Here is a 26,468-nt window from a genome sequence, read left to right on the forward strand (position 1 = left end):
CTTGCCATCCAGCATTTATGCCGTTTATACTTTAGAATGAAAAGACTTAAAGAACTTAGTAATAAATATTGTCGATGCTGAATTAAGTATCAATATCTTAGCAGTTAATAATTTTAAGACAGACTTAATGAAAGAGGTCATTCATTAAAGAAATGCAGTGTCGTACTGGGTTTTGTGTACTTATTGTTTTGTACTGGGTATACTTCAAGGTAGACATTTATTTACTTCATATAAATTTCCAAGATTCATTGGAGGTGGAAAAAAAGATATTTATTGGTGGCTGTAGAATATTGATCGAACTAAAAGGGATGAAAGAGCTTTTAAACATCCTGCATAACATTATATCCGTTTTGCTGTAACCCTCTTCGTATCTAAATTGTTAACCAACATGTATAAAATGTACAAAGTCATACCCAATTTTGATAAAAAACTTGCCGACATTGTGATTTTCATGCTAATCTTTGCGTAAGCACCTACTACATTTCTTTTCCAGATTAGCATAGCTGATAATCTTTTTTAGTAGGAAAGAAAATTGAAAAGGTATTGTTTTTGTTGCACCAGCAAATGCAATATTGATAGTGCTCAATGAAAAGAATTCGATTACCCTTTGTCTAGAGATTGCTGGCTGCAGTCGCAAGCAATAAGTAGAATAGCTATAAAGTCTCTTTTTAAACATAAGGTCGACAAAAAACGTTAATTATATTATTTTTTGTATGATTTAAAGAAACTTTATACGTGAACTTAAACGTCTTAAGACTTCAACGCGAGTGGTCTATTTCTATCAGAAATTAGGGTAATTACCACAGCGAGAAAGGGAAATTAGCCGCTAACTCATTTCATCCGATTTACCTTGAGAACAAGGTAGGTACTTAAATACAATTCCAACTTTTATTTGAAACAGACATCTCTAGTCCGATAACTAGTTCTGATATAAAAAAAATATTGTATCTTGTAAAATTGTGAGTGCTCACATAGAAAATAATTTTCCAAATTATAAAATAATTTCTTATTCGAAGAAATAAGCAGATTGTAGAGTACTCAGGTCGGCCCAGCTTTTAATAAATACTAACACTTCTAAATACTTATACATACGTTTGAAGGGTAATTGCCACTCCAGTTATAATTGTATTAAAAAATAACGAAGAACATATATAATATAAAACCTATAGAATATAAAAACCTTTTTGATAAGCAACAATATTTTATATCTTAATACATAATGCATATCCTAATCGCTTAAAGTAACATGTATAAAAATGTCTGTCGGTTTCACCAGTATTATTACACTAAATTTAAGATTGAAAAAAAAACAAAAGGCATTTTTTTATCGTGTGAAGCATAGTTGTATAATTTAAGTTGGTGTAATACACGTTTAAGAGTTAACACCATAACACACCATGGCTTATCACGTGCGCATACATATATATACGGTTAGGATTACGCTGACCAATTTGATTATGCAGGTTCCCATAATACAAGTCGCGGCTCATGGGAATATTTGCATTTTTTCCCGTCCTATAGTTATTCTCATGTGACATTTTGATACTGCGCTAAGCTTACATCAATCCATTTTCTGTATACCGAGCGTTTTTGTTATGATACGGTAAAATACCATGAAACCTCACCTATCAAATACAAAATACATTCGCTTTAAATTACTTGATAATTTATGCAAAAACTGATATGTCAGTTCATTGCAAGTTGTGGGGACCATTAAACATTATATGTTACTCGTCTAAGGCTCTTTACGAGTTTCGTAAAATGTTACAAGCAACCACGTGCGAACCCCGGGATGACAATAATTCAATAGTATATGAATTTCCTAATAATTTTCTATCAAGTGTTTGATGTCATCAATATTTCCTGTTGCTTGAACAATATTAATATTCTATCAAAACAGACGTGTACTCGAAGCGAGCTGCGGGCTTCATCTAGTCTCACATTATAACGAACCTATAATTTTAACAAACATTGGACCGAGTTCGTCGTAACGGAGTCGTGCTCGTTATGTTCCACTTTACAGAATCAATTAAATATTACATACCTGTATTCGCTTTTACTATATTAATGTATGCACGAAGGGACAAAAACCAACAGTCTAGAATGATTACCTACGTCTTGGTGATTTAAATTCGACAGTGAAAATGTACAGACTAATTTGAGTCTTATTCATCTCTGAAATAATATTTTTTCATCAAAATATTGTGATGAATTTCTCTTTCATGATATAATGCAACAATAGTTGAAAAAGTATTTCGGTATAATGTCTGTTTTATTGTGAATACGCGTACTTTTACATCTTCACTAGGTAATTCTTCAAATAATAATAAAAAATGTTATATTAAAAATTCAAGTCTCAAGTTAACAAAAAACTATAGCTTTTCTTTTATAAAGTTAGAATGGTGTCGAGTTTTACTAGGAGACAGTAATTTTCATAAACCTAGTTTTAATATAAAAACTGTCCTTTACTTTAACAAGATTTTTTACACTACAACGATATTAAGTGAGAATGAACTGAACATATTATGTAGGACATCCACTAGCTACAGTATATAGATGCAGTGGATAAGTTCCATATTCCATTATCAATATCTGCTATTCTATGCCAGAGGTAACGATTTGAGCTCTGTAAAGTGGGACTAATTGGATACCGAATTATTGAGAATGTATTCAATTCAAAGGAAGAGGTTTTTTCTTTTTTAAAGATCAATATTCAGCAGTGGCTTTCGTAACTAATAAAACATGACCAAGCATGTTTGTTTTTAATTACCAAGTAGTTTTTATTTTAGACACATCAGTTTTCCGAAGCAAGACAGTGACGTTTAGAATTATATATCTTTTATAACCGTAATAGGTCATTTGTGGGTGTATAACGATATCACCATCTAACCTTTTACGGTAGACCGATGTCCGCTTTGTTGACAAATGACTAAATAATTAATTGATTAACGATGACATTTAATCTGGCCGAGAGTTCGCTTTGATTACAGTGTTGACTATTTAGTCACTGCTTATAATAAATATTTCGAAATGTGTGATTTGAAACTTTCATACATTTATAGTATGAAATTAGATGTGTAAACCTAAGGATACTATGTTCTTTTATACGAAAACATGAAATGCAGAAATTTATTTATATTATATAATTTATGCTTAGTCAATTATACTAGTATTAGGTTATATGCTGTGGGTCTAGTCATAGTCATCGTTATGGTCTAGCGTCATAGTATTCCTATTATTATTCAATTTGAACATTGTTGTTCCCGTTGACGAGCAACCAGTTCCTACCTCATACTACTTGACCTTCGCTTTTATCAAGGAAACTAGATTTTCGCAGAATGACGTAATCAGTTGACTAACAAACGTTGGTCTACTGTATAGTAGTTTTATCTATATACTGAGCGGTTGAGTTTTATCTCCCAATACAAATACAAAGGAGCAAGCTTTTAGAATATAACTCTAGACAGCAAAATGCAACCGTATTTGAATTGTAAGAGTTGTATACTTTTAGAGGACTTCTAAATTGAGTTAAATCTTGCTTCTGTTCCGTTTCACATATTCCTTGCTCATGCAACGGTGTCACTTTAGATAAAGAAATTTGAAATGCCAGCTAACATTACGCCTGAATTTAATACAAACCCACAACAGGGTTAAAAGCGAGGTACAATATTACTTATGCTAAAATATTTTATTCTAATAGTTACAAAATGTAAATCAAAAGAAAAATACTCTCTCAAGGTTATGTTGTAATAACATCTAAAAAAAATGTCTTTGGGTACCTATGTACTTTTGTCTTTATTTTGTCATCAGCATGTTAAAAATGCCATTACCTTAAAATCAACCTATAAGAGAAATCGAAACAAATATTTACTACAAGATAACTAGGCTTTCCAGACGGAATCCAGACAGAATAGGACATTAACACATTGTGTCAAGGTTATCTCCCGTAATCTTGTTGTCAATGAACAATGCTGTTTTCTAGTATTCATTCACGATCATGCAACAAGCGACGGGGCTTGTAATGAAGCACACGAGCATATTGTATGTAGTAGTATTGAAAAAGGGAAAAATGTTTTAAAAAGAGCACAAAACTGTGACCTCTTGAGACATATTATAAAGGAATATATCAAAAGTATTTCATCTTGTACATACAAAGAATACATTGAAAACGCATCCATATAGTCACAAAATAAACGACAAATTCAGATGTAAAGCTACTAGAAAATTTCATCTGCCAGAATTAAAGGGTCAACATTCACGAGGCCCATTTCGTATCTCTCATTCGGGTCCAGTTCACGCCTATGTCGGTCAACACAAGAGGGTTTTAATGACATTTTCGACTTAATTTCCGCAACACACAACACAAAAGCAGCAACAGTTAAATAAACAGGCATGCACGAAACATCAATAAGGAAAACAGACAGGGTTTTATAGCATTAGGTCATTCACAGATGACAAGCAAAATGTAATGCGCTCTCATTTTAAAATAAACACAGCGTTGCATCTGCGCCAACTGCAGATCACTTGGTAATAAAGACACTAAATCGACCAAACAAATCATTTGATGTTCATAATATCTCTTCACGAATTTATAGTTCTAGATTGAGCAGACAACAAACATAATAGCCGGCGTTTGTCAACAAGCTAATGGAAATAATTTGTTAATGATGAAGATTACATTTTGTTTTGCCAAAACAGCAAATATGGTTGTCGTTTAGAGTATTGCCATTAACAAATAGTACAAAAACCAATTATCATAAACCTTATCATTTTTAACATGCACTTTGTGTTTAACACATGTTTCAAAGTTAAATTTTAATTTAATGTCTCCGATTTTGCAATGAGAACTTCACTTAATATTGATTATATTAATAAAATCATAAGTAACCATTTTAAACTATGTGCATAGGTTTACGGAATAGAAATCAGATTATTTTCAAACTAAAAAGGACGTTTTTTATTTAATTTTACTGCCAGTTTTTTATGTCACTGATGAAGCTTTTTAGAGTTTAATCAAAAAAAAATTGAATTTACATAATTTACCATTGATAATTTTTTTCAGCTATTTAACTAAGACATAAAAAAAAAACAATGTCTCCATAGCAATTGCATTCTCGTTATTTTCTACAGCATCATACATAGAACCGCAAGAAAGTGCGCCGTGAAAGTGCAATTTGATGCGAATCAGAGCGAACAATATAACAATAAAATCGACAAACATAATCTAAATCCAATAACCGTATTTATTATAAATAATAAACTAGTATTTTTATGACGTAAGGTAAACAAAGCTGACCTCAACAGAGTAAACGAAGTGGAAGGCATTATTTATTTTGTCCATGCTCTTGCGTCGCAGTCGGCCGCCTTCGACGGTACTCTAAATATTATAGTTTACCTGTTTCTGAACTGTGATTAACAGTTCGAGATTATAAGTGCTATTAAAAAAAGCATTTTGTTTCAATTTTTCCTCGTGGCGCAACTATAGAAAAATACGATTCAATAAATACACACTTTGTTTAAAAATCGTAAATGTAGGTACCTTACCTTCTCTTAATATTTCGTCGAATATCTGATACGTGGCGCCACAGTCTTCAAGCACTTGTCTCCTTGCAATTTTATGGGAGTGATCACCATCGAGTGACTTAGAACGTGAACGAAACTCATCACTGTCCATAGCACGAGCCTCATCGGTACTGGCGGCCGGAATAGCGCAAGAGCCTCGGCGACCTTCCCCAGACTCGTGCCGCCAGTGCCCCACTTTTTTACTAAACGTTCGAATCAACTCTTGTATCGTGTGGTGCTTGTGCCGATGTCCACTACCGCTTGACCCTGACCCTCGCCTTTCATTTTTTTCATCTTTGCTATCTTTAGCGTGATCTTTACTATGATCCTTACTGTGATCTTTGGTACTAGACACACTTTCTGCTAGCTTTTGAGCAAAACTTTTGTTATCAAAACGATTTCTATGGCTTAATTTCGAACTGGAGATTTCTCCGTAGCGCTCGCATTTGCTATATTCATGTTCTTGGATATCATCCATAGCATCACTATAGAGTGGGGAAACAAAATTTCGGTAGTCATGGCGTGACGTTTGATATGTATTTGGACTAATCTGATGGCGGTCTCCATCGCTTCGCTGTCGCCTGTAGTCAGGTTGATGAGTATAATAATGTTGAGTAGGAGAACCTCTCTCCATAACATCGCGAATATAACTCGCGAAGTTCGGGTAGCGGTCGCGGGGACTAGATGCAAACTCATAAGGACTTCCTGAACTAGCCCGCAAGCTCCGGTGTGCGCTCGAGCTTCTAGGGTTGATGGGAATCGGTCGCCCGGGGGGAGCCTCATTCTGTGGCACACTGCGCGAATCTGTTGAACTTAATGTTGAATACCAGCTATCACCACTGTCTTCCTTTTCAATTGGAGGAGTAGCCTCACGATGTTTGTGCAGGAAATGCGTAAGTCCGTGCATTTTAAATACTGTTTATTTATTTTTCATTGATATTGAACACCTTCATTCTCTTAAAATAAAGTTCAAAATCAGACCTCGGCGAAGTATGATTGCGATAGAGTTCTATTTCATAAAAGCTACATTATACGGTAGATGAAAGTTTATTGAACCGAAATATATTCCGTGGCATTCAATTTTGTTTCAAGGACAAGTGTTTCATAGATTAAAAGTTAAACGGCGAACACATCTCAGACTAGTGGGCTAAAGTGGGAATCATAACCGGTTTTACCAGATTCAAGGTCGCGACGCGCGACGCCCTATATTTGTGAGAGTAATCGTGTTGCAAAGCAGGAACAGCGAATGGCCTTGAGGCCTTAGCGGACACAAACGTTTGGGGCAGGACGCATGCGTAGGCAATAGGGTCACCTTCACACGGGATGAGTACACCATAGAAAATGATTTTTACTATTTCAATTTGGTACGGTTATACTAGTGTTGATAACATTAAAGTCGAATTCTAAACCTTGCAAAACCAATTTAATAAATTACCGGGTTCGTAGGGTTCAACCAAGAACTAGTTTGACAAAATTTACATTTTAAAAAACCAGTACCATTTAATACGTGAAGTCAAAGTTTAAAATTCGCACGTCCGTAATATTATAGATACATACTTTAATCATTTTTATTTAGGAACAGCTGCACTAAATTTGGCTTGACCTATCCTGTAGCGTCAGATGTTCCGCTTGAATCAGTTATAGTGTTGCTCAACCCACGTTAGGTGGCTCAATGACCCAAACAACGTCGCGTCGGTCGGTAGACCATTTGTGTCTCTATAAAACCTTTGACGAATCTAACACGACAATGTGAGAAGGTTACGAGCTATAGTTATTCATTATAAATCTTACTTGTACATTGTACAATGCGTAGGTACTGACGAAGCAATTACTTATTTACGACATCTAAGAGGTCAACGTCTATAATCATAATAAATAGAAATAAAGCCAGTTGGAGAAACTTGATTAACTGTGTCATAAATGGCCTCTAAGCTGGGCCTTACGTATAACATAAGGAAATGGTAGAAAGATTTCTAAAGGGCATAAAGTATTTAGCAGTTGTAATAATAATGTATATTGGAGATTTTGGAGTCAATCCCATTCTTGGCAAAGAATGTTTAAAATACTTAAGTACTGAAATTCTAAAAATGATAAGTTTAGTATCAAGGTGAATCGTTATCATGGTATATTTACAATATGCGTAGAATGTTACAAGTAGTTACAACATACAGATTACTGTACCTTCCTTGTACAAGACGGTTATTTACCGATAAAAAAATAACGCAATTGTATTAACGACTATATTCTGATTCCAATAGTATTTATACTACAATAGCATAATTTCCTTTTGGCAAGGTTGGAATTTGGTGAACTATTGTTTTAGCTAATGTAACTGAAATGACACTTGCGCAGCTAAATTACGTAACACATTAAGTTTGTACAGGTGTCAGCGAAACACCAAATGCGAGCGTTCGACAGTTTCCGCTCCCAATTCCTAATTCACTTAGACAATATTATAATTTAGTAATTCATTTATACCGTATTTAATATATGCATCAGAATCACCTTTGAATCACACACCAAAGAGGTTTTTGAAGTTGAATGTAGCTGGTATCAGTATGATTCGAAAGTAAATATTTGAGTTTAAATCTATATATGATGAAATCAAACCTTGAAATGTTTATCTTGCGTTTGTGAAACATGATGGGATAACTCTGTTTGTAAACTAGCTATAACCTTTTGCTGACATTTATTCGAATATTGCTTGAAGCTTTTCAGGAGATTTTCTACTAACATTATTGTGGGTGAGCTGTCAAAATAGGTTGAGGATTTTTTTTCTGTCGATAGCGCTTTGATCATTAATTTAATTCAGCTATATTGGCAATACTGAACGACGGCTATATCGAGGGTACAGTCGATTGGCACGATCAAGGATTCAAAAATAGATTAAAAATTGTTTGCATGTGAACGGTTCAACGGTTGCTGAACTGTCGCTGTCACATTTTATCAAACCTAATCTCTCAAATCTAATTTCATTTTGTTCATAGTTACAATATGATATTTTTGAAATATACATTTATATTTTTGACGCTTGTAAATATTAGGAACTGAGAAGACGACGAATATTGGCAACACATTGTTGTTTGCGATGTCTCGAGCAGATTTGGCTATCAGATGCTAACAGGTGAATCAATTTAGGCTAATTCTAATCTAAATAATACTATACACAAATGTGTTAATAAGTTCATAGTTTTAGAAGAAGACAAACACAGTTGATCCCCAAACTTGGCATAATACTTAGTATAATTAAATTCAAAGTATTTTCCTCAAATTCAATAGAAAAAAATATTATTTTATAATTTGAACATTTACAACAAAGGCCAAAAAACCATTCTAGCCTTTTCCCAAGTATGTTGGAGTCGGAAAATAGAATAATAATAATATTAAAAATATTGTAATAAATACAATCTAAATAAAATGTCAAAATAGATTAATACATTTTGTTATGTATTCGTGGGAATTTACAACAAGATATTTTATACTAAAAATATTTGAATTCGTTTAACTCTTCGCCTATGTCGTACTCGACACGACTAACGAACATCATTTCATTTTAATTGATACAGATTGCTTTTCTTTTATGAATTCCGTGATTAAAAGCTTTGTACCTGGACCAAAATATTTTTTTTTATGGTAATAACAAAAACATATTACCACGTTTCTGAGAAACCTTTGGTCATTTGACGTCAAAGTAACAAAGACCGATATTAAGTAATTATATTTTAATTATTATAAAATGAATGACTTCATGAACTATAAATAGCAATGATAAGAAAAACGAACATACCTTATAGTTTTAGAATACAAATATTAATTTATAAATTAAGATATCAAGTTTGATATTTCAGTATTTCGATTTTTTACTTTGATTTTTAGTAAGTAAGCTACATCTTTTTGCCTTACCACTTTTAGAGAAACGAATTAATGGATTTTTATAAATATTGACAAAAAATTAAGTATGGATATTGGCCGTCAGTTTTTTTTGGCGCGTTTTCGAGACGATATGACGGACCTGTTACGTTGTGATTCAAACAATTTTGTTTACAACATGTGTCGCAATGCGCCAGCTAATATTCAGCCAAACAGTTGTACGAGAACGCATACCATGTGCCACAACAGAAAAACGTAAACACAACGCCGTAACACCGACTCCGCCGAGATCTGATCAAACAAAGGGAAGTAATCTAGTACCACATCCGCACCGTCCGTTCATGGGCGATTTAACACAATGTGCCGCTTATGTGCATCGTAAATAAATATTCACAGTTCATTGTATCGTTATTATTATCGTGTGTGTGTACGCCGCGCGCGACACGTCACTCACTCGCCACGGACGTAGATACACTAACTTAGTGGAATAAGCTAACGAAGAGAGTGGGAACGAGAGGGCATTAGAGAAGACGCGCGGTTTCGAGCAGCACGGCACACGGCGCGGCGGCACAGCGGACCGCGTGGCGGGCACGCGACCCGCCACCGCGCGTCACGTCGGCACCGCCACTGCGAGCGCGCGAAACACCATACCCAACACCATACTCTTAATCAACACTGAAGGAACGAAAAACTTTAATAATTTAATTAGAAACAACTTAGTCAATTTCGTTCTTGTGGGTAAATTACAACACTCTATAGAATCATTCAAGTCTTCCTAACGCGAAGGTTGTTTGTAAATCCTACAACCAATTGGAACGCGAATTGCCTCCGAATTATTGGATCTCTCACGTGATATACGGTATACCTTCTAATAATTTGTCAATCTCATTCTCATCACACTGTTGGGGATTCGAAAATTAGCTGTCGACAACTTGTTCATAATCGTTTTCGGAGATTAAATATAAACAAAGGGATAGAGAACTTTGAAATCAATGATGTCCATAAATTATAAATTATTAATTGAATTACGATAATGGAAAGCATAATTTAATTCACAATTTCTGATTACAGATATTGGCCAAATGTTTTCGAAGTAATAACGTAAGATGTACGCAGCACGACGCTAATTGGCCTTGATTTGTCTACTGCTGATGTCACTTGGGCCTTTTATAGTATTAGCAAGAACGGCCTATCTAAAAAAAACTGTCGTATTATATTAAACTCTTTATAAAATTATGTAATAAAAAAAAATAAGTACATAAAGTCGGAATGAAGTAACGCAGTATATATTCAGAAAATCTTTTACTTGAAAATCTGACATTCACCAGGATTTACAAAGGGCGAGCGATGAGGCAAGAAGGTCAAGTATACAGAATACACAGAGAAAATATATTAAATTCATACATAATGCATTGAATATAATACGATGCGGAAAACGTCCGTACACGCAGCGCCCGCGTACATACAAAACAAAATATTATAATGAGGTAAACTATCGACGATATTACCAATACATGTACAAAACAAACCTGTACTTATCGGCAATTATTTACATGTCGACACTTAGATACTATAGCTCCATCTTAGGTTTAAACGTTTAGTATTAAGACATAGATGGTAACCAGTAAGAGAATAAATAGATTCACAATCGGATCGGAAGCAAATTCACTAATTTGGACGAATATTGTGTGACAGTATATTTGTGAAACTTTGAACTAAATGCCTAGGAAAAAAAAACTCTTGAAACAGCCTATGGTTGAAAATCAACACTAGCCAATACTAATGCGATAGAGTACTAACAAAAATGTTAAAATTAATATAGCCGGAGCATACATCAATTTTACTTAACTCGCTCTTTGAATTTTCTGACAATGGGTGGTGATTGATCACATCTTATTTGTTCACAACAATGGAAACTGCTTAGAGAGCCTGCCACCATGGCTTGAAGTTATATTATTAAAGTAGGGGAAGAGAGACGGCGCTCTACATAGCGTAGTGTGCTGTCACTCTTGGACACCTGCAACATATAGAGGCGGTGGCAGGTAGGCAGTGGGTTTACCTCTGCAAGTAAGTTAGTTAGTCAGCTGATGTCTGCTTGTTTGCTATGCCTAAGTGTTCCTTGTAAGTGTGTTCGACGTGCGCTTCCGAGCATAACACAATTTTGCGAGGTAATATTGGTTGGACGATAGAGTAAATCATGTTAAAGGGCTATTTTCCTCTGTAATAGACGTAGAGTAAGGGAGAAATTTAATGTTCTCCTTTATATCCATAAATTGAGGTAATAGGAAAAACAAATATCGAAGTAAGAATCACGGAATTTTCTGTGGGGCATCAAAGTTTATATGAAACTTTTTTCTTGAATGGACTACGACTTTGAAATTTGACTTAAATGTGGTTTATTTAAAATAAAAAAAATCGGCCCAGCGATTTTAGGTCTTAAGATTTAGATTTTAAGGGGCGTCATGATACTTTTTATCCTGGCGTCCATGCATCGAGATCAATATAAGTGTTATTCAGAGGTGATCTAAGCAAAATACATAAATATATTCAAGTTTAATAGAAGCTTGCAAAATGTAGGAGGCTCACGAGACTTGACCCAATTAAAGCCTTTGAAAAAATACAAATACAAAACGCTTGATTTCACAGGCTGAGTTCCTCTAATATAGAATTTTCCCTTTTGTAACAATTTATTAAAAGTAAATTAAATGTCTGTAGCTAATGTCCGATAAGGTTCACGATATGAGAGATAATTCAAATATTTTATTCAGCTTGAAGTTTTGATCCTTGATCCATGAGCATAAATCCAATCGTCTATTAACTTCGATAAATCATTTAATTATGTATCAAAAGAACATAATCTTCCTGATCATAATAATTAAAGTTGCAGGTTTAATAAGTAGCTAAAAATTATTTAAACAATATCGGATTTAATTACAAATTCTGCCAACCGGTTTTATGTTAAAGGAATGGGTGAAAGATGTGTTGAAACGATCGTCCGAACATTTTTAACAGTATAGGTACCATTATTTTATATCTAATACAACTATTTATCCAGATTACCGACACAGAATTTCCTCCGGCTAAAAGAAAACTTATTCAAATATAAACGGCTTTAACTTCAAAAGATCTCTTCTCGAATGGTGTGCTAAATATAATTAGGCGACCTTATTTCAAGCGCACTAAACCCACAATACAAATTAAAGCTGAAGCTGAAGAGTTATTAAACTTTTGTACCCTTAGTCGCCTGGGAAGTGAGATACCAGGATCTACAGAGATTTAAATTTTTAACAATGATTAAATGCCTTCTCTTTAAGAAGAAGCCCAGTACAAGTCGTCTGATAATACAGATTTTATTAAGAAAGATAGAACAGGCAAAAGAAAAAGTAAACGAAAACTAAACAAATCTGAAATCGATATCGTGAGTTGAAGCGCTGATCAGACGAATCCCAATCAAAGCAACTTTCACGATATCATTTCTTCTCGAATATAAAATTGAAGAGGGAAATAAATAAAGAGGCCTTTAGCTATTTTTTTCTAATTCAATAAAATAGACTGATTGATGTTGATTCCGCATTTGATTCAATAAGTTCTCCTGCAGGCGGAAACGAGCAAAATTATTTTTCTTAGCTGGAGATAAAACAAGTGTAGGAATTGATTTCAATTGAAGACTGAAAAAATATGCTGTGGTTTTACAGAACTAAGTAAAGAAATTAGTGTTTTTACAAATGGATCGCAATCTAACCTCAAAATTTGTATCAAACCATGAAAGGTCAGGTATGTCGGTATGTGGTTCGGAACTAATCGACCACGTAAAATGTTCGAACCCCAATCAAGCGTCTCTCACAGAAAGACCAATTTGGGTAATCAATTAGGCCAATTTGAGTAATCTCCTTTAATTTGTGGAAATATTAGTATCGATTCGACGATGACAGTGTAATTACGCATGAAATGTACACAGCTGCGAAGTTCAATGTTATTTTCATGCAAATTGAATGAACATTAATTCATTTTATTTACATTTAATCTATTTGCCAACTCAATTCGCCGTGAATATTGTTTGTGTATATAATATACTAGTTACAATTTACATGTTACATGGTAATAAAATAAATGCCTTGACTTTGAAATATGCATGAATGCGTTTGAAAAAGTTTGAAGTCATAATAGACTTCGCAACACAAGAAAATGGCCGGCAGGCAGGCTTGATAACAATATTTTATAGAAAAAAAAAATACTTACGACCTTTATAAAAATATATTCAAGTTAAAAATGACAACAAGAGTTATATAGTTGAGGTCTCAACTTACAGGCTCGTCTTAATTTAAAGTACTTAAGAAGGAATTAAAGAAGTAACTTAAGTCTCAGCTTTCGTTTTCTTTTTTTGAGAGGGGCTGAATCCATTTTCTTTAAATCAATCTTAATTGTAACTTCTGAAGCGGTTTTCTTAGACTACTTTTACAGTTTCGTTTTACTGCAAGCTAATGGAAAATGCGTGGTCGAGTTTAATTATCGTTGTACGTGAACAAAAGAAATTTATTTAATTTATTACCATCGACCTATTTACAAAACAAACATTTGTATTCTGCGTAAGTCAGTCGCCGTCCACATTTAAATTCGACAATTTAAACGCTTCAAAAACGTATTTCACATATACTTTTATGAAATTCAAAACGCACACTCCCAAGCTGTGGCAATTTGTCTAAATCAACAATATTTGTCATATATTAATATAGTATACATATATATCGCTATGAATTCATAATTTTACAGCTATTTAACTATCTACCTATATATAAAACTACCTATACATATAAATCCATCGAATTTAACATACATGCTTTTAATAGTCGTCTGTCTCGTGTAAGCATCACACACCGCAAAACGTAAACGTTTACGTATTCGTATGACCACAACGTAACACGACGGTTTACGTGATCTACGACTGCTACGCGGAAGAAGCAATTATTTGGTTACATTTTATACACTTAACGTGCCATTTGTTTCAAGACTTATAACCTTAGGGGCGTTCAATGTAAATAAAGAGCCCGTAAAGTAGTGCAGTTTAAAGTATTCTGCGTATTCTATGCTATTTTGTGTAATTCGTGACGAAATTTTTAGTAACGAAGATTCCGCGTTGATTTCTTGGAGGGCTTAGGCAATTTTACAACGCATTGGAACATATAACTTCAAATGTGAACAATTTGGTTGATATTTCTCCTCAATAAGTGACTTTAGGTTCAATACATTTCAGGGTTTCATCAACGTATATTTACATACCACCAATAAACAAATAATTCGTTTGTACTGGCTATCTAAATATAAAAAAAAATCATACACAATTTATTCCCTTTCAAGAGATTCCCCTTCACATGTACAATGTGCTTAGAACAATCTGTATTCCAATTTTACTTTATATAAAGTAGATGTGTAAATAATTTTATGACCATTGTCTCATCAAATAAGATTGTTTGAATGGGCTTTGTAACACAATGATATTTATCTGAAAGAAGCTAATATGTGAGCTTACAGATAAGATAAATTACTTATCGCTTTTTTGCAACTGTGGAAGAAACGTAAATGATGGACGGGAACTTGTGGTACTTAAAACCTAATTCTGTTTGTAAGAGTATCCTCGGACAAACCGACAAATCACTTGATGGTTTCGATTCAGACATGCAATAAAATCGCCATGAAATCTCTCTTCACCTGTGCATAGAAATTTAAGTAATTGCAAGTGTCCTAGACTTTTTTCGTACTTATCATTTACCTCTTTCAATGATACAATACCAAAGGATACGAGTGGCCTCTTCGGTTGTTTACGACAACCATTTTCAATAAAAGCCTCTGACGAACGGGACGTGAACAGGTAGGCTTGCAGGAAGTATTTGTAATAACGTTGTGGGATGTCAAGATAAAATGTATCTCATGTCCTATGTCAGCAGGATGTGCACTGCACAGGTACCTAAGTCCCATAGCACGTAACTTACTCATGTATGTTGTTGAAAATATGGTAGCTACTGCGGCAAACCAAATTATAGACAAGGAAGTCAAAGTATCTTAATCTAACGAACTCCCCCATAACCATGATTTAAAAAGATATTCATGCAATGATGATAATGATGATAAAAACGTCATACCTGTAGCATACTGTTGTTGGTGAGCTAACGCCCTCTGTAAGAAATAGAAAATGAACAAATTATAAAACCAAAAATATAAAACAATTACAAACATTACGGAACATAAGTATAAGGTTAAAATTAAATTAAAAAAGTATAAAACGATACATTTATCTAAAATGGTTTGGAAAGATGACAAAAGAATGCTGCAAAATTATATCTATTAATAGAAATGGTTTAAATTTAAGACAAAGCAAAAGGGTATCTAAATAAATGACAAAATCTCTTAACGTAAAACGTTACGTTCTCGTAAACGGCAGTCGACAACAACGTAGGAACGGAAATAATCCATAGGCTTTGCAATCTGCAAACGACGCTACTATGTCACAATAGAAAGCCTTGTTCCCTGCGGTTTCAACCCTTATGCATGGCAAGTGACGTTGATCTTCATACAAACACGCCAGATACAAAGGATCTTTAGGTTCAGTATATATTGGTTGAATTAATTAAACAGGTTAAATTCCGACGAAGTTTAAGAGATCCGACGAATTAAAACAACTTCTCCTAAATTGCAATTGAATAATCAACGTGAATATAGTAGGTAAACTGATACAATATTAATTGTTCATAAACCCAATCCCGCTATCGGTCATAACTCAAGTTTACAACGTTTTAATTCGTGTGCATGGCTTACGAGTGAATAATAAATTTTAAAAATATAATTAGATTTCATTAAAGTAAGCAGTTTCTGTTGTGCAATTTGCTAAAGGATATCGTTTCTAAATTATTATGTTCAATCAACACGCAAGAATGTCGCGATTGGTGGTTATTGATAACTGGGTCAATCAATAATTAAATAAACATAGACATGCAAATTTAAATAAAACTTCAAACACCTACGCTAAAAACTGTAATATGAGCTGTGATTTATATAATTATATGCGTTACTGGAAAAAAGAGTGGATGTTTTAGGACCGATATTTTATTTATCAAAATGACATGGTATTTATTTGAGGAATGCATTGAGCTGAATGAAAATCACAAATAAATCCCGAGTAGTCATAATATAATCAGACAATTGCAAAATCTTATCTTATCTTTTACCGTGCTAATAAATAAATCATATTTGCTCAAAACTTTTTTCATTCATCTCAGGGTAAATTGGATAGAACACATTATCACGTAAATGCAAACACACCTCGTACTCCTTGACAGAACCCTATTCCGTTCCATATACAGGGGATGTAAAACCGACATGTTATCCCCGGTGGATAATAAGTATTCACATTCTTGGCAAATAGTCTTGGTAGTACTCGAATAAAACGATTTAGAAAACATCCTATTTAAACTCAATATTAGTTCCGATTTCGTTTTACATCATGAATTAAATAGTTTACTGATTATTTTTTTTGGAGATATGATCAACATCTAAAAGCGTTAGCTAAGCTTTATTCGAAGAATCGCTCTATAATTCTACACGGCACACATCTCTGTGTGTATATTATAGGATGGTATAGTTTTCAAGCCCGCTGGCCTGAAACTGCCACTAAAAGTGATATAGGTATAATAGATAGAGGTGACAAACTATGTCATGTTTTGCGATGTTCACTTCCAAAACTGCAATATTAGTTTATTGCGAGGCGGTAAAGTCCCTGGACGAACGTGATGCACGGTTAATAGTCGCCAATTGTAGAGTATGGAAATAGGAAACGACTTTTCCAGTAACGAAGCAGTTCCGAAAAAATAAATGAGAACCGAACAGAATAATTAATTAGTCTTACAGCATAATGTAAATGCGCTGTACTAAATTTAATGAACTAATAACCCAGTTCATCAAAAACAAACGAAAAAGTCTTGTTTACTTAACATTGCTTGTCACTCGTTCATTAATTAGTGTGAGTACCTAACTAATAACAGTTCATAAACCTACGCCAAACATAATAGAAAATAACAGGTCAATTTGCATATAATCAGAGCCAATGCGCCACAGATTAAATCGTATTAATGAGCGAGTTAATATGTAGTTAGCGATACAATGTGCTTTTGTAAATAGGTACACGCCCACTGTATATGACCAATATGAATAAAGTATAATTGGGCTGTGTTGTGTTTACTGTTAGCAATAAGTACAATATGACTCCGTCTCCGTCGTAATGCAACGTAAATGTGTCGAAAAACAAAATATCTATCAATTTTACGAATTTGATAAAAGTGACGAGTATCATAGTGTGATGACAAATTTTTCAATTTGAAAATGGATGATATTTTAAGGACAATAGAATATGCTATCCTTCAGAAGATCCTTTAGAGATCATTTAGAACCCAATACTGCACTAGACACTCTTACGTGTTTATTATTAAATTACAAGACTGAAAGCAGCGTATTTTCAGAGTTCATCCGTGTATGTGAGTCTCTTTTGTCCACGATAACTACTGGCTAAAGCGATGTTGTATACGGTCGTTGGAATCCTTACAATGACGTCACTGCGTTTGACACTAGCTAAAGTAAAAAAAGGTGTTTTCCAATTTTCCGGTGAGCAATCGTGTTTTTAATTTTCGAGTGTTTGTTTTCTGGTAGTTTGTAATCTGTTGCAGAATAGACTGATAAAACATTTCATTTTACAATCGCAACATGTCTTGTTATTGTATTGATAACTTTGATAGTGCATGTTTAATAAATGTGTATTATTTAGTTGACACGTATAGCTAACATATTTGAATGCAATTAACATAATGTATGTATTTAAGACATTATGCGAGTAAATAGTCGTGATTCATTAGTACAGCGTAGTTCTCACTTGTTGACTATGATCTACGTGATAAATGTATTTCAGTGCTTTGAACAGACTGAAAATACTTAATAAAAATTGCCTTTTTTACCGTTTCGCAAAGGACACTACGAATTCGTTTACAGTTCTAAGAGTTATTGGTTTTTAAAATTCTAAAAACAAATGAAAAAACCGTTTCGATATTATCGCAAACTACAAAATTGGTTTTTTTTTTTGAGAAACCATAACAAATGAAGTTTCGCGCGCACTTGTCCCATAGAGCTTTTCAAAGTGTCATCATTGCTAAGAGTTTACTTTTATTAATCCCAACTAATATTATAAATGCGAAAGTAACTCTGTCTGTCTGTCTGTTACGCTTTCACGTCTAAACCACTGAACTGTTTTTATCCCGGACTTTTGAAGAGTTCTCTCGGAAACGCGATATAACGCGACCTCGAAGCGGGCGAAAAACTAGTTTTAATATAAGATTTATTTTTAAACGAAACTTTTCAATAATATTAATTGGTACAATAAAAAATCTTTCTACCAATTTCTTTGGATAATAATTGCTTTCCCTAAGCAATTTCCTTTGCCATCAGTGCTCGACGAAAAAGAAATGGTAAGATGGTAACTGTAAAATTCTGATTGCTATTAATAATATTAAGATTTCATAGAGTTCGTGATTAAAAATGACATTATTACGATATATGTAGTGTTTTATTTCAAGACCACCAATCCCGTCGGAAATACATTCCTTCAAAAGATCTTCCACAGAGAAATATAAATATGAACCGGCGAGTTATAAATATGAATGAAATATAATCGGTATGTTTCCTTTAGAGCACATTACTTGACTTCAGAGACGCTGTATCCTCATTACTTCATAGCCATTATCAAGTGTAGTGTTACAATTTACCTCTACATCTAAACTTATGAAATGGAAAAAGGAACAAGTGTACTAAAAAAACTATATTCATGTTAATTATGTCTAAATATATTTATATTTTTAATATCTCCCGCAGTACGGATCTAAGTCAGTAAGGATCATCACACTCGCAACCATTACGCGATTTATTCATCCATATAGCGATATAAGACTGCCCGAACCATTTTTTTTTAGAAGCTGGTAAAAATGATCACCAAAAAACTCATTTACGAATTATCGTCAAGGTCAATATTGTAATAAAAAACAGGTTTTTTTATTCAAATTATTTATGGGAAGTATGATGTGTAAGGAATTTGAACCAGGAATGAGAGGTGACTGAGACGATATAATTATGTATATTTATATAATGTAATATCAACGAAGGAGCTTCCCTTCGTTGATTGAGTTTACTCGTCTAAAATGCTATTAGGAATTTCGTAATTTGCTTGAGGACTAAGTAATATAATAAAATAATTTCATAAGTGCCATCGTTTAAACTGGGCATATACTCGGTCTACTGATCAAAAGAAAAAAGTAAAGAAATCTTTGCGGTTTGGTTATTTCTCGTAAAACGGAAATTTCAAATCAATTAAAAGTTCATATACCTAATCAACTTCTTTCTCAAATAAAACATTCACATGCAATGATATATTTCTTATATTCGCCAGAACATCTTTTTGAGGTATTAGGTAAATAAAATCTGACGCTGATAGTGTTCACAATAAATGAAGTGCAAAAGTATGCATATAAACAAAAAAAATATTGTATTGAAAAAGTTAAAGCACATCGGACTACAAGGGAAAGTTACGAACTCATCGAACTTTTTATTATACATTGCATAAAAATACACTTTTCAAGTAAGTTAAATTAACTTGCATATTGCATTTGCCATAAAAAACGAACAATCAGACTTATAGGTCAACGGGAAAGAATGTTATAAAGGATGGCTCTTTTCTATTTCTTCCCCTTACTTTACTTTTGAGATTAAAATAAAGTAAACAGCTTTAAAAAAGCCTTTTAACACAGATACACACAGTTTTTAGAATATTTGTATTGTCACGGAAGTCTCACTCTAGAAAACGTGAGAATCTAATTAAAAAATACAAATAATGAACAAAACGACTGCACGGTTAGCCGAGTGGCTGAGGTAACCACGCCATCCAACTGTCGTGCGCTAAGTGTCACTACTTCAATTCCCGCAAAGGTTAAGCCTTTGTGTGAACCACGAATGTTTGTCCTGAGTCTCGGTGTCGTTGTGCAGTTAGCTTGAATGTTTGCTAAACTCCCGCGACAAAAGGATTACATTAGTTACAACGGTGTCATAATTAAATAAAATTGTTCTTCTTTCTCGCTTACTCTAGCAGCAAAGACCAGTACGGTAATCCTGATCACATAAGTACAGCAAAAACAAGTGTGCAGCAACAGCTTCGAACCGCGGCTTAATCAAGAAGTAATCTCGAGTATTACACAGCGTGGGTCGTCTAATCGTCGGTCATAGTGGTCAGTAACTCAGTACTATCAAGGAACACTAAATACAAAGCAAATGTTATCTGCATAAATACAGGATGACTTCATTGACATTACCCACAACATTGTACAACGATTTCAACGTCAAACTGGTCACCTTTATCATCGTCGCCGTATGGAATGCTGATATGAACAGTCGAACACAAAAGGCGTTCATATATCGAAAACTCAGTTAATAAGTTGCATCTTTATACAATACCGTTATTGTAATTGGAATTAGTCAGCTCAAGAACAAAGCTTTTGTTTACTCAAAAATAAAATTGTCAAAGATTTGCGGCCATATTATTTAGATGCCAGTGTAATATAAATATCATTGTGACGATCTATAAATGTCAACAACTGATAATCGTAGCCTCGGTGCTGATCTAATATTAGGCAATAAAAAATGGAAACATTTAAGATACAGAGATACGGCCCGCTGATCCGGATGATGATAACAGGGTAATAAACTGTAGGAGACACTTTTATTACCTATAGATAGTCTCCTATAGATAATCTACTTTCATGTATTCATTATTCGAATATAAATTCTTTGTTTGTCATGTATATAGCTACTTAAAATTGCGTATCCACATTCTACAACAACTGTATCATAAACATAAAAGCAAATTGAAAGACCTCCTTTTCGAGATCCGTTAGAATTAGTTATTGTTCTACGTTAGTTAAAAAAACAATAGATACTTGTCAATATCTAATGTTTCAACGTCTTACAAGAGAGTTGATTATCCGTCACGACTGAGCATTATTAAGACAAGAGGTAGCTCAGGTTATTACAGACAAATTGATCGTCAATCATGATAACCGGGACAAGAGATAATGTCAGCCATTTTCCGGCCGAGTGTTTCATCGAATCTAACTCGTACCATTTTACGGTAAAGGTTTTTACATAATAAACATATTTGCATGGTAAACAAAATGCGACACAACAGACTACGCACCTGACACTGTGTGAACATGGCGAGATTACATGGAACATATATATGAATCTATGATAATATAATTTACAAGGTTTCAGTCAGGCACATGAGGGGCCCAGAAAGTCTTGATGGAGGGACTCCTCTCCGTATATTAGTAACATGTTTAGGATGGAAAACTGCAAGAAGATGAGTTAACTAAACTTCTACCTTATCAAATATAATATATAAAAATGTACATAAGAAAATTTGCTAATTTTAATATGAAATATTCGTTTATGTTTGATGTAACAGGAAATCGGCTAAGATCTCGGTTTCGGTCTCCATACAACCGAAAATCGTCAAGGGCGTCGAGCAACTCTTTATTAATATTCCTGTAATTGTTACGGCTGCCAAAGTTTTCCTCTATCAACAATGGAATGTAATTCTTAATATTTATATTCTGACGTGGGTATGCTAAATTCATTGTTAAGAGTTTTGGGATCGATAGGTTACCTTCCCGTTCCAAAATCGAGGTCACTCCCATTTGTCGCGAAGTTATATTAAAGGAGTCTGTATATGAAAAAAGAGCCACGCGTGTGGGTAAGGAAAAACTTGAGTTGATAATTCCTTTCGTTCTTCAGTGCGATATTATCTTTGTATATCGAAAGTAATGCTATCGGTGGACGCAGTGATTGCATTTGTTGATATGTTTGGCTATATATTGAGAACCGACAACAATAATATGTCTCCAGATTGGAAGCGTCCTGTCGGCTTATCGACACAATCAATTTAAAATGAGCAGATTCCGCTGCACACACTTGCGGGTCATACATCTTGCATTATAAATTATTTATGATTCCAGATCATTCATAACTTACATGGATGAATGCAATGTACAACGCATTGGATGTGCCTATTTGTTACAGGAAAAAAAAATCCAGGATTTAAATATATTACAAATACCAATCAGAATTATTTCAGTGGAAATATTAATCGTGGAAAAAGTTAAAGAAATTTGTAGGTAGAATTTTTACACAAACAAACACTAAGTACAAAAACATGTTGACAATACACCGATAGCTTCAAGTCTTGTTTTCATTAAGATAAATTTATTATTAACGTGATTAAACAGTTTTTTTTCGTTCTAAAACAATATTTTATCGTTTTTTTTATATTAATCATTAAACAACGCATTTATCGTTATAGTTTATAGATAATTTTTATCAACCTTTAAATGTGAGGAAAATAATAAATAAAATGTATTTGGCAACTAAAATATGGCAGCTAAATTAAGGGCACGCAAAAGATAAAACAAATTATTTTTAAGCATTATTAAAAACTGTAATTAAAGTAAAATTCGCAATCACAGCTCTATGATACATACAAATCTCTATTGTTACCTGTTGTTGTTGCTGTTGATGGTACTGTGCAACAAGCCTGATCCCACTCAATTCTAAAGAACGTGTATCCAGCGATCGACTACGCGGCTTTTCAGAATAAAACACATCTTCGTCACGTTTGCCTTTCTTCCATCTAAAATAATTGGCCATATCGCCCCATTCACTATCACAAACACTTACACTGATATGAACATTTCAAATAACATGTTTAGAACGACCGCAGTTGTAGTTTACACATATTAGCAATACCGGGTAGGTTAGGCCGCGAAGGCATCTCTATAAGTACTGAGAGATAACGTCGCCGTCACGAGACGTCGTTATTGTTATGCAACGCCGTAGCTGTAAGCGACCGATATCCCTTAAAGTCACAATTGATGTCCGTAGCGGAACTGAAAATCGTCGCGAGAGGTGCGCTCGCGCCGGCTTCGCTTCTTATCAGGCACTGCGCGCGCTACCCTTAACGGACCGCATCGAGCTATCAAGACAGTTGACAACTTAGGTGCGATATTATTGATCAACAGAATCGTGATCACGCAATTGAGTCCAAGTTATTTGCTATGTAACACAATCGCAAATGTAATGTTTTCCGTAGTAATTTAGCTACAAGTGAATACGTGTCATTGGTCTCACGATGTCTCCCTGTTTACTCGTTGAATGTTAATTTACGTTAATTATCGCGCAGATGTGCTTCTGGTAGCGCGTTAGGTCGGACTGGACGAGAGCGCGGTGTTTGAGAGTCCAGGTATAACGAGCCACATGTCTGCAGAACGTATCATTACTAATGTGTACTTCGCTACGGATGCTAGTAAACATTGAGCGCATGAGCCAACGTACAAAGGAGTAGCATATGATGTAATCAAATCAGTTGGAGGATAATCGTTGTAAATAGCTCAATAAATTTATGCCGCATAAATCTGTAATCTTAAGCACTTTGTGTTTTTCCTCGTTCCCTTAGTTACGAACAACATAGAAAGTTAAAGATTTATACCTCTATTTGACTTGACTATAAAGTCATTAATTACTGATATCTTGTTTTAGCTAGCAATAACTTCTAGTTTACACATCTACATATCTTTAAGGCAAAGGTAACTTCAAATTTAAATGGAAAGCTAAAATATCTACCTATGTATATTATAGTAGAAGTAACTACCAACTGGCCTTGTCCTGTGTTTCGGTATTTGCCACTGGTAGTTTATCACGGAAAAATCAAATCTTAGAACAATTTGCGTGGGCACGGTCGCCAGGACGTCAACAGTTGAATTCCACACGTACCGAGATCAAACTAAATGCTATAAAAATGAACTTGATGAAATAGTAAGTGATTTTTCATGCCAGAAACTTTTAATACATGAACATTTATGACAGAATAGAAAAGTAAGTGTAGAGATATTTTTAGGTAGAGAGGCAACTCTGTATTGCGTTTGCTGCACAGATACTTTCAATTAATAAATCTACAATCTGTCGGTCACTCCAGCTGTTCTCCGAATAATGCCATTCTTGGATGGGACGTAATTTTCAACCTTGCCTATTTATACATTTGATTGAGACGTGAAATTAATTATTTAATTCTTGAGAAGGTTTGCGAATCAATTTATTCAATATTTATGGCGACACTGTTGATCCGCACCCCTGTCGAAAATCCGTATCCCTCATCATTCGTATCCATCGTCATTGAACATTTCTCTTAGAAGGTTTAGATGGAATATATGTCTTGACCGAATATATGTTTGGCCACGGCGCGCGGCGTCTAGTTTCGCAAGACACTAGCGGAGCATTATAGGGGCGTGTGTGCCAAACCAGGTGCACTCTCATAGCTTGTGGGTCGACAATCCGACGCGACTGGACAGTTCCAGCGCATGATCCACATTTATACGTGTCTTGGGAAAGGCAACAATACAATATTATTCACAGAAGTGTTACTTCATAATCTAAAATGTCGCCTTAGTCAAACAACTAGACAACACTCGAAGGGGAAACGGACATTTGTCAACTAGAACCTTTAGCTCCAGAATTGGTTCGAAGTCGAGTCCAGCGAGCTTGTTGGAATAAAGGCATTAATAGTTTGAAACGAGAATATCCTAGTCGATTATGAAGTATCTAAGTGCTACTCTCTATACGATTATACCTACATCTTTGTGAAAATTTGTGGAATCTGAAGATGGAATGGAATTCCAGATAATTGTAATATTTTTACCCAATAAGGTTTGCTATTGATGATGTGAAACTCCTTTCACTTTTTCTTCCTTTTCTCTATTTCTTTCTAATTATATAAAATTCTCGTCGTCGTCACTGTGTACGAAAATTCCTTCGAAAAGGCTCGACCGATTGTTATGAAATTTTGTGTACTTACTTGGTACGTCGAATAAAATCTAGAATCGGATAAAATCTATTTACCATAATCTTTTCTTGTCGTTCATATATAAAAAAAAAATCTGCTGTGTAGCAAAGCAACTTTTGCTGGGATAGCTAAAATTTTAACACCAACAAGTGTCTTGAACATTTGAAATTAATTACTTCTTGAACCTCGTTGAGCGGGATCTGTATAGTGAAACGTCTGAGAACTGGAATTTGGGCGATCCCAGCGATTTTTATTCGAATAACCTCTGTTGACAGGACACTATTATTTAAAAACTTTCGATAATAATAATAATTTGTTCACAAATCAGTAAGTTTTGTAATAAAATAATAATTATAATTAAAGTAAAGCGATTTTTTCATAAGTGGATCATTATAATGTCCACGAAAATTATTTTTTATGGGAAACAAGTATGTAATCCAAAAAGCAAAGAACATCATGAAGTTTAGACATAATTAAACGAAATCGTTGCACACTATATTCTCAAAAATAAAAAAGCACACATGACGAATACAGTTCAATCATGACGCCAGATGTCATGATTATAATATTATTAGTCAGCTAAATATTAATGTTTTGCATTGTTAAATAATAACCGATCAGCAAATATTACTAACTAACCTAGTCAATACAAAATTTTGGCTGACAAAGTAATTTATATGCAGGCTCAGAAATATTGAATCGGCGAATGACTTTCTTATGTTACGTTATTATTACATAATCATTTGCTTCAAGTAGAGAAAATACGACGAGAAAGTTATTTTATATTTTAGTAGTTATAGGTTTCAATGCAAATATTGTGTACTTTTCAGCTGTATCTGCATGTAGCTGTATTCGGTAATCATTTATTTGTTTAAAAATTAAAAAGTTACATTAATAATTGTGGGTTAACTTTAAGCTACATAAGACAAGGTTGTTATTGATAGTGCCCACCTCCGAAGTAGGGACTAGTAGACCATTGAAGTTTTTAACACATTATTCGGCGTTTGCAATTAGTTTTCTAGGTTCGCATAGTATAAAACATACACAGCGGTACTCCATAACAAGG

The 26,468-nt window shown here is 34.1% G+C and overlaps 1 protein-coding gene across 6 annotated transcripts in view; it reads right to left on the reverse strand.

Annotated features, from left to right (window-relative positions):
• LOC113496173 overlaps positions 1–26,468 on the reverse strand; it is a 75,382-nt gene that overhangs the window by 31,895 nt on the left and 17,019 nt on the right. For 3 of the 6 annotated variants that reach the window (XM_026875311.1, XM_026875309.1, XM_026875310.1), the window contains exon 8: positions 15,570–15,603. In XM_026875311.1, the coding sequence (XP_026731112.1) occupies positions 15,570–15,603 (34 nt within the window). Of the gene's footprint in view, positions 1–5,544; positions 6,519–9,666; positions 9,907–15,569; positions 15,604–26,468 lie in introns of those variants that run through there. The other 3 variants (XM_026875314.1, XM_026875313.1, XM_026875312.1) reach the window with 3 other exon arrangements.

The sequence above is a fragment of the Trichoplusia ni genome, chromosome 7 (assembly GCF_003590095.1).
Source record: "Trichoplusia ni isolate ovarian cell line Hi5 chromosome 7, tn1, whole genome shotgun sequence".
Classification (NCBI taxonomy): Eukaryota; Metazoa; Arthropoda; class Insecta; order Lepidoptera; family Noctuidae; genus Trichoplusia; species Trichoplusia ni.